Source organism: Mytilus trossulus, unplaced genomic scaffold, assembly GCF_036588685.1.
Source record: "Mytilus trossulus isolate FHL-02 unplaced genomic scaffold, PNRI_Mtr1.1.1.hap1 h1tg000050l__unscaffolded, whole genome shotgun sequence".
Taxonomy (NCBI): domain Eukaryota; kingdom Metazoa; phylum Mollusca; class Bivalvia; order Mytilida; family Mytilidae; genus Mytilus; species Mytilus trossulus.
In genome coordinates this window covers 4,006,970-4,017,739 of record NW_026963292.1, presented here as the reverse complement: position 1 = coordinate 4,017,739, position 10,770 = coordinate 4,006,970, and the positions used below count along the sequence as shown (strand labels likewise).

Here is a 10,770-nt window from a genome sequence, read left to right as displayed (position 1 = left end):
CTAAAGTGCGATGGTCTACGCTAAAGTGCGATGGTAAGATACGCTAAAGTACGATGGTATGTCAAATAAAGTAAGACACGCTAAAGTCCGATGCCTCAATACGCTAAAGTGCGTTTTTCCGCGAAAGTGCATTTGTTCGCGAAAGTATTTACGTTCGGAACGTTAACTATTATTATGACGTTACAGGCCGTTTATACAAACAAACAAAAATGGAAGTGTCGCTGCCGTTAAACCTAAATATGTGTCCAAATGAAGGATTTATTCTTGACAAAAAAAGAAAGAAAAGAGAAACAAATGATCCGAATCCGGAACACTTTTGGTCGGTTTTAGAAGAGGTAAATTTAATTTGTAAAAAAGAAATTTGAAGAAAACAGCTGGGGTGCTAAAAAAATAAAAGAGCAACTAAATAAGAAAATATTTGGCCAACTTTCTTTATGATGATGATACCTGTGCATTGTACCACAGAAGTACTAAGATTGGAGACAATCACAGAAGAGTTTTATCAAAAGAACAAATGATACCTGAAATTAATGCCAACCATAAAATTGATCACCGTAAAAGTGACGCGGTGTATGAAACACTTAGAAAGACCTATTTCCCCGTAGTTCGGGAAAATACAAGATTACTGTTCAAGCAACATATAAAATGCCTAGCATCTGTTGATCTACCAAAAACACAAATAACCAGAAGACCTATACCGGCTACCTATTCAAATAGTAGGTGGCAAATGGATCTGAAGAAAATGCCCCCATGCAAAGGTTATAATTATATATGCAACATAGTTGACTGTTACAACCGCTTTGCCTTTGGTGGACATCTTAAACAGAAGACGGCAAAAGAAGTGTCGGAATTGCTTCTGAAATACATATTTGGCCCACCTCGGATTCTCCAGACTGATAACGGCAAATAAATTAATAATGCTGATCTTTGTGCAGTAATTGATGAGTTTAAGACAAGAAAAATTAATGGTCGTCCGTACCATCCCCAATCACAAGGTTAGTCATTAAAAACTTTATTGTACTGCATTAATAAATGATAATTTAGTTTCACTTATTTATTTAAAAAATAAATACAAATACAATTATATTTTGCCTTTACATTTCATTTCCAGGACTGGTGTACTTCTTTTTAAAAACAGGCCGTTCTTAACACAATTTTAATACCTTTTACGTAAACAAACGACAAGTAAAAAATTACTAATTTACAAAATCATTAGCTCTAAATATGTAATTACTAAATTATGTAATCTTAAATTATTTAAATCTAAATTATTGCCTCTAATGTTTCAAAGAAATCGACATTTGAACAAGCACAAATATATGGCATGGTATTGGTTGCAAAAATTTGATATTTTTCATTCAAATGCAATATTTTTCATTTAATTGGTATATTTTTTCATTTATATGCAATATTTTTTCATTTATATGCAATATTTTTTCATTTGTATGGTATATTTTTTCATTTATATGCAATATTTTTTCATTTATATGCAATATTTTTTCATTTATATGCAATATTTTTCATTTGTATGGTATATTTTTTCATTTAAATGGTATAATTTTTCATTTATATGCAATATTTTTTATTTTAATGGTATAATTTTTCATTCAAATGGTATAATTTGTCATTCAAATGCAATATTTTTTATTCAATTTGTATAACTTGTCATTGTAATGCAATATTTTTCATTCAATTGGTATAATTGTCGTTTTTTTATTTATATGCAATAATTTTTATTTATATGCAATAATTGCATTATGGGAAATTGTTTGACGTCACAAGGTCAAATTTGCAACAACGTTTGTGATTGGTCGATATAGTCGGGCAGCCCCTGCTTGACTCACATGTTGAAGTTGGCACGTTCTCTATGAACTCCCCTGGTTTGATTAGCTGTTGATATCTATATATGAGAAGGTAACGTTTTGTATAACTGTTTGCATTCCCCCTTTCTTTCTCAACACGAATGCATGACCAAGAATTAAAAAAACGCGTCGCCCCACTAACTAAATCTTGCGTTCATGCGAGTCCGGCATTGCAGGCTGATACTGTTAGTGTTACTGTTAGGATTATGTACCCTTGTGTTGATTCAATACTAAACATATGGAAAGTTTATAGAAAATCCATAGTCCAAATAATTATGACGTCTGGCAAGGCTATTTTGATTTTTTTTCTTGGACGCCTTCCTGCGACCAAAATAGCCTTGCCAGACGTCATAATTATTTAGACTAGAACATGGATCCACAGCCTTTTCTTTTTAATCTTGTTCCCTCAAATAAGGCAATTTAATAACTGATAGATATCGGAGTATTGCTCGAAATTTCCTCAAAACAAGTTTATTACTGTAGTTATAATAATGGTTAAAACAAATAAAAAATGAGCTCAAATTAAGTACACCTTTTAGGGTGCACTTGACTGGCTCAGCACCACTCCAGATGTTTGGGAATTTACAGGTTGCTTATATTTTTTTGTAAACAATTAATAAACACAAGCAAATTTTCGAAAAGCAAGTGAGTAATCTATGTTTGAAATTTTATAACAAAAATCTCTGTATTGAAGGCTGTGGATTTTCTATAAAATCTTGGTTTATTTGCCACAAAGTACTTGCTTTGTTTATAAAAAATCCGTAAACCAGAACTGGAAGTTGACAGCAGGTTCATCAGATGGAAACACTTGTTGGAAACAGTTGGGGTACATCTAATAACCAATGTAAAAAAGTGCCGAAATATGCACCACAATGGCCGTTTATGGAAAAATTGGAATGTGTTCTAGTTCCCATCTCTGAATCCCCGAATTAGATTTTTTTTCAACGTCCCACTGTAGTTAATAATTACTATATGTCTTTGCATATTTCAAAACATATTTTTCTTCAGGAATTGTTAGCTCTCTAGAACTTTTATTTGTCAGCATATTTTGTTCATATTTATACACATAATGCAAGCTATATACATTGTATATTCATAGCCTCTCATACACCTTGTATCATCTTACAGCGAATATAGGTACTATCCAAGCAGGCGTGAGCGATTTTGATCTTACACGGTAACGACAAATCTTTCTTTTGTTCACATAATATCAATGTGACTACTTCAATCTAAACATAATTGCTGTTTTAAGAAATGATTTGATCGTAGCTTGACTAATTAGAGATGTCTCATTATTTTCCCAAAACAAGAGGGATTACTAAAAGCATGTGCAAATACTTGTAAAAGAAGTTGGCCCTCGTCTCATCCGATAGAATGTCAATGTGTGTGTATAATAAGTATAGCTGTTTCAATAATTGGCACTGAAATCTTTTCGATATTTTATCCCTAAAGAAGCCTTGTGTATGGTGTTTGGCTGACCACATACATCCTTATGTACGGTGCATAGTTAAGTTGTTGTACACCGTACACAAAAACTTTATTTTCATACTCGTTTATTACCCAAACAGTTTCAAAGAATGAGTAATCACAGGTAGCTTTATGATTGGTAACCATTACTGTTACCCTGTAATAGGTTTCTTTCAGATAAAACATGTAAATGTCTCAACAACTGTATCGAAATTGAAAGTGGGTGTTGACTTTCACAACTATTTGCGCATGTTATTTGTTCTTATTTGAATATCAAAGTTTTTTTATGAATAGGAAAAAATCGATGCAAAAATTATTTGGGAGCAGGAATTTCAAATGTTGAGAAATGTACATTGAATAATGAAAAAGCAAAACAAAGATTTCCGTTACCTTGTAAGGTCAAAATTGATCATGCCCGCTTGGTTAGTACCTATTTCCAGTGTACTGATGATACACGGTGTCATAGGACAATTTCGAATTTCGGCCAGATTCACTTTTATTTCAAGGAGAAATTGCCCTTTAATTATATGAATGGAAATTTGTTGTTTCCAACTTGTTAGCACTGACTAGAATAATGCTAAGTAACATAAAACTAAGATTAAGTTCAAATTCAGGTGGTGTCACTTTGACTGTTTCTGAGTTATGTCTTTTCCAATTTGCACTTGTTCACCACCTATTTAAGCATGACAATCAATCCATTTTGCCAGTGGAGGATCCATGTCATCAGACACAATCTTGTTTTATTATGCGACCACAAAAATATATTTAGGATCATAATAATGGTATGATGAAGTAATTGTTGTCCATGTTGTCTGCGTCGTTGTCCTTAGACACATTACGTTTCTAGACAATAACCATGATAACTTTAGTTTAAGTGTGGATCTAGATATGATTTTTTTTTAGAAGGTTCAATACCACAAGGTTGGGATTAATTTTGGATGATGGTCCCAACGGTTTTGGAATTCAGACTCAAAGGGGGCCAAAATAAGCATTTTTCTTTAAGTTATTACCATGAACTTAGAAAAATGCATACTATATATAAGATAAACACATAACAAATCAAAAACAAACAAACTGTGCGCATCAATGAATACATTTTATGATTTATAATCACCAGAGCATGAAATGAAGTACTATGCAAGCTTCCAAGTCATGCAAGTAATTCCAAAGTGTCCCATGTAAAAAGCATTATCGCTATTTTAGGAAATTTTCCTTTGATCTTGCTGACTGGTGATTTCCTTTCTCAGCAGGAGTCAAGACAAGTGATATGAACAATGATGGCAAGAAACTAAATTAAATGAGGCACATGGATCCTAATGAAACTGACAATGTCGTCATAGTTACAAATAGCGATCAACAAATTATCATTGCAATTGGTCATCTCAACTGGATTGCTTTTCTCATTTTAGCCATATCATCTCAGGCGAGAAAATCAATCTTGTTGAGATGATCAATGATAATCTGTAAGAACATGTATCTAAATTATATGCCTTTTAAAGCTAACTAAAGCCTTTTCCTATTGATTTAGTATGGTTCATCAAAAATGATTTACTTTAATTAGAAAATGAGTTATTCAGTCCATGTATTCAGTTTCTGCGCAAAGTTGCAAAAATTCTCAAGTGCCTAATTAATATAAAAAGTAAAATATTAAATATTTGGTCAACAAATAACAAACATGTGTTACTAAACTATTAGGAATAAAAAGAGAGGAGACAACTCGCGAAAGCATGTGTAATCACACTGTGTGAGAAATTAACTAAGTTTCCACATCCCATGTCAGAATCTTTCATAATAAAGGTTGCAGTCTTGAAATTGACTGCTCCATAGGCTAACATGCAAAACAGCTGATCTTTGAAAACAAAAAAATAAAAAAATAAAAAATGCTAGCCTAATTTTGCTATATATAAAAAAAAATTCATGTTCATATCATGTATGTACTAATGTGAAATTGTGATTTAATCAAAAAAAAGGGGGTTCTTGCCACGAAGAATAAAAAGTGACGCAATCCTGAAGTCAAAACATTTTTTTCCTACTTTCTGTTTGCTATTTTTACTAGGCCGCACCACTTCCAGTAAACATGATATCCTTCCACTTTCATGGATTGATATCCCCAAAAGATGCAAGTCTATATATATGTTTCAATTCAGCATAAACCTACATGTATAATCAAACAGAAAAAATTGAGTTCAGAAAAAAATTCAGAAAAAAATGCACTATTTTGTTCCCCTCCATGTTTTGACATGCACCCGAAACTGGAGTTGTAATACAAGACTGCTACCTAAAGGTTAATACAGTCAAAAATTAAATACAATACTGACTGCCAATCCTGCCTAAAGTTTTTAAAATCTGACAAAGTCAAAGATGAAGCTTAGTAAGTTACAAAAATTACATCCTTGGTCCCTTGCTATTACACATTGGTGGGTTTTCATATAGCGCTCAAAAGTGACTAAAGCCCTCAAAATCCTAGCTTAGATCCAGATTCACACATGCATGTTTATTTCTCTGAAATGAAAATATTTAAGTTATACCCTTGACTGTTCAGAGTGTAAAATATCACTGATTTATACATAGAAATCTGATAAATTGCAGAATACTATACATGCTGTAGCTACAAATGCAACACCATGGATATTAGCTGTGAAATATTGGCTCATGTGATAGGTTTGATGGCTTAATGACATTCTTCTTTTTTTTGCAGAAGATGGCAACATACCCAGATCATGAACATGATGAAGAACAAGAAGAGTCTATTTTTGAAATTTTTTTCCAAGACTTGGACGAAACGTTATCATATTGTGAAAATATCCCAGATAACCCTCCAAATTGTGACATAGAATACTTTCGCAACAGATTGAAAAGTGCAGTGGATGGCTTAAATTGTTTAGAATTTAATTTAGTTATAAATAGAGCTGATCAGAGCTTAATTGAGAAAATTCAAACCCTATTATCTTGTCTTCAGCCCCTGAGAGAACATTGGAGCACGATAGATTTTTCTATGCCATCTAGTTTCTTGAGCATTGTTGATGGAGCAGGATGTATTTCAGCGACTGATAGGCTGGGAAGGCCTCCTGCTTTTATATGCACCGACCAAGTGGAATATTTGTTTAAAATTGGTTTTAAGATAGGTGAAATAGCCAGAATGTTCTTAGTGCACAGAACAACACTATGGAGACGACTTAAATATGAGGAGAAGAATCTGGTTAGACATACTATGATAAATGATTCAGAATTGATGTCAGTGATGCGAGAAATCGTTAACAGTCAACCACATACTGGTGTGAGTATGATGATTGGCCACTTAAAAGCAAAAGGTATAAGTGTGCAACAGTCACGTGTAAGGAGAACTCTGCGTGATATTGATCCAGGAAGCACCTTGATACGATGGGGCTTAACTGCAGTTCGCAGGAAATACTCAGTTGCAGGGCCTAATGACCTATGGCATATTGATGGACACCATGCGCTGATCCGCTGGAAATTAGTAACACATGGAGGTATTGATGGTTTTTCGCGATTAATAGTGTTCTTAAAATGCTCGAACAACAACTTGGCGGTCACTGTTTTGAACTCGTTTTTGAAAGCAGTTGAATCGTACTCATTACCATCTCGAGTCAGAGGTGATCAAGGAAGTGAAAATGTTTTAGTTGCTAGATATATGGAAGAAAGGCGAGGCTCTGATCGTGGTAGTTTTATAGCAGGAAAATCTGTGCACAATAGCAGAATTGAAAGGCTTTGGAGAGATGTTTATTATGCTGTAATTCAAACATTCTATTCATTGTTTTACTATCTAGAAGGAAATGATCTGCTAGATGTTGATAATCAAAAGGATCTGCTGTGTTTACATTATGTGTTTATACCTCGTATCAACGAAGCACTCTCTCAATTCGTAGTGGCATATAATAGTCATGGGTTAAGAACAGAACGTTGTTGGTCACCACAAAAGATCTGGGTGAACAGCATGATTCAAAAAAACATTCATTCAGCTGAACTGAATAGTGAAAATATTTTAATTGATGGAATTGAGCAGTATGGAATAGACCCTCAAGTTAATGATGTTCAAACACATGGTGAAGATATTGGCTCATTGGACATGCTGAATATGCAACCAGATCATGTAATTGTAGATGTGGATAACTTGTTGAGTCAGGTTGACCCTCTTATTCCAAGTAATGAACATGGAGTTGATGTTTATCTTGCTGCAAGAGAGATTGTACGACATGATGATGTGTAGAATTAGATAAAAATAAAACTCTGTTTTTTTTTATTTTCACTGGTACATGTAGATTATTGTACACTGACCCTGTACTTGCCCATGTTAAGATGATGTTATTCATGTTAAATTATATTTGTGAAGTCAAAATTACTTTAAATGTATAACATACATGTACATTTGAATACATTGTATGAGACAACAAACCTTTACAAAATGTGAAATAAAAAGATAAATACAAAACATAAAATGTACAACAAGAGAGTACACACTGAAACGTCTCACCTGCTTTACTTTTCACTGATATTATGTTGAAAGTCCTAAATATAAAGCTTAACTATAACTATCACACATGATCCAAGAAAATGAGGTCATATAAACCAATCAAGAAATACAGCTGAAGGATGTCTCCGGCTGTGGGAATTTCTCTCTACATTGAAGACCTGTTGGTGACCTGCTGTTGTTTTTTCTATGGTCGGGTTGTTGTCTCTTTGACACATTCCCCATTTCCATTCTCATTTTTAGCTCACCTTTCCTGAAAGGAAATGTGAGCTTTTGCCATTACTTGGCGTCCGTCGTCGTTGTCCGTCGTCGTCCGTTGTCCGTTGTCCGTCGTCGTCGTAAACTATTTCAAAGATCTTCTTCTCTGAAACTACTGAACCAATTCCAACCGATCCTTAGGGTATCTAGAATAAAATTTGTGTTTTATTTTCCATTTCTTCAAAAAACATGGCCGCTATGGCTAAAAATAGAACATAGGGGTAAAATGCAGTTTTTGGCTTATATCTCAAAAACTAAAGCATTTAGAGCAAATCTGACATGGGGTAAAATTGTTCATCAGGTCAAGATTTATCAGCCCTGAAATTTTCAGAGGAATCAAAAAACCCATTGTTGGGTTGCTGCCACTTAATTGGTAATTTTAAGGAAATTTTGCAGTTTTTGGTCATTATCTTGAATATTATTATAGATAAAGAGAAACTGTAAACAGTAAAAATGTTCAGCAAAGTAAGATCTACAAATAAGTCAATTTGACCAAAATTGTCAATTGACCCCTTAAGGAGTTATTGTCCTTTAAAGAAAATTTTACACAATTTGTTCATCATATTTGCTAACTTTAAAAAATCTTCTCCTCTGAAACTACTGAACCAATTTCAACCAAACTTAAGGTAAATGATCATTAGGGTGTCTAGAATAAAGTTTGTGTTTTATTTTCTGTTTCCTCAAAAAAGATGGCCGTCATGGCTAAAAATAGAACATAGGGTAAAATGCAGTTTTTGGCTTATATCTCAAAAACTAAAGCATAAAGAGCAAATCTGACATTGGGTGAATTTGTTCATTAGGTCAAGATCTATCAGCCCTGAAATGTTCAGAGGAATCAAACAACCTATTGTTGGGTTGATGCCACTTAATAGGTAATTTTAAGGAAATTTTGCAGTTTTTGCTCATTATCTTGAATATTATTATAGATAAAGAGAAACTGTAAACAGCAAAACTGTTAAGCAAAGTAAGATCTACAAATAAGTCAATATGACCAAAATTGTCAATTGACCTTTAAAGGACTTATTGCCCTTTAAAGACATTTTACTTAATTTGTTTTACTTGTTAGCTTACTTTAAAAAATCTTCTCCTTTGAAACTGCTGAATCAATTTCACCAAACTTAGGCTGAATGAGTTTCAGAGTATCAAGTATAAATTTTATATTTTATTTCCTTGTACGCCAAGAAAGCCTGTATGGCTAAAATAGAACATAGGGGTAAAATGCATTTTTTTGCTTTTGAAGAAGATATGACCAGATTCAAGAATATTTATATAAATTGAAAAGCCAAAATAATCATTGATGAAAGATTTAAGCAAATAATTTAAGGTGAGCGATTCAGGCTCTTGAGAGCCTCTTGTTATGTCGTGTACATGTTACAATCATTCTATACACTAAATATAGTAAGTTGACCTATTGCTTATAAATAGCTTCAAAGAAACAGACTGAACTATGGAAACTAAACAATGAACGATGAAAATGAGGTCAAGGTCACATGAACGATACTTGGCAGACAATTACAGCCTACTATACTTCCATACAACAGACATATTTGACCTATTGCTTATAGTTTTACACCAAAACACCTTGCAATGAACAGTGAAAATGAGGTAAAGGTCAAATAAAACCTGTGAGACCGACACATAGATCATAAAATATTTCTATGCATCAAATATAGTTGACCTATTGCATATACAATTAAATATTACAAAAAGACTAAAACTAAAAAATAATAATTTTTTTTATCTCTGAGCCATGAAAATGAGGTAAAAGTCAGATGACACCTTACAATCATTCCATATAGTAAAAGAAAAAAGACAACAAAAAAATAACAACTGAACCATGAAAATAAGGTCAAGATCAGATTGTCAGTTTTCCTATCGAAGGTCGGTGGTTTTCTCCAGGCACTCCGGCTTCCTCCACCAATAAAAACTGACCGCCACGAAATAGTCCAAAAGGGGTGCTTAAAAAAGGCGTAAAAACACCAAAAAAAAAAAAAAAAAAAAAAGGACAGATGACACTTGCCAGTTGTACATTTTCACCTTTACAGTACTTCCGTACCAGAGAAAAACGAAGACCATTTGTTCAGGACATGTCATAGATCATGACTCTTAAGTTTCAAGATTTTTGAAAATCGGAGGCTCACAATGACCCTGCATGTGTAGCCCTTTTGGCAATCCTTTTTTGGTCTATCTTAAGAGCTTTATAATATTCAAATATATGTATGGTTTAATTTGTTCATATATCAGCTACTTTGTACTTGAGAAATTGGAAAAATATGATTTCCCGTAGGGTTTCTATGTAAACTTTGAACCCTGGCTGTGGCCATTTTTCGTCAGACCAGAACAAAATAAGGATTTATGTAAAGTTTCAAACCATTTTGTCTAGTAGTTTCAGAGACAATCTTTGAAAATTGGCCAAACAGAATCTAAGATTTGCTCTAGCGGACATGTTTTTCATTGGACTAGAACAAAGTAGGGTCATTTGTTAAGGACCTTGCACTGACCATTCATGCGATTTTTACTTAAAATCTGTCAAGAGGTTTCAGAGAATGAAAATGTGAAAACTTTATGACAAATGATGGTCATAACTTGATGGCAATTGGACTTTTACTTAGGTGAGCTAAAAAGTGTTTATGAAAATCTTCAAAATTTATTATAAATTTCCAAAAACATACATGTAAGAATGTGGGTTTTTGC

The 10,770-nt window shown here is 33.3% G+C and overlaps 1 protein-coding gene across 1 annotated transcript; it reads left to right on the top strand.

The window, feature by feature from the left end:
- The first annotated feature begins 1,664 nt into the window (after nucleotides 1-1,664).
- LOC134699217 (uncharacterized) lies at nucleotides 1,665-7,590 on the top strand. The gene is made up of 2 exons (XM_063560827.1): nucleotides 1,665-1,914; nucleotides 6,028-7,590. The coding sequence occupies exon 2, from the start codon at nucleotides 6,031-6,033 to the stop codon at nucleotides 7,555-7,557; it is 1,527 nt and encodes a 508-aa protein (XP_063416897.1). The 5' UTR covers nucleotides 1,665-1,914; nucleotides 6,028-6,030; the 3' UTR covers nucleotides 7,558-7,590.
- The last annotated feature ends 3,180 nt before the right edge of the window (nucleotides 7,591-10,770 follow it).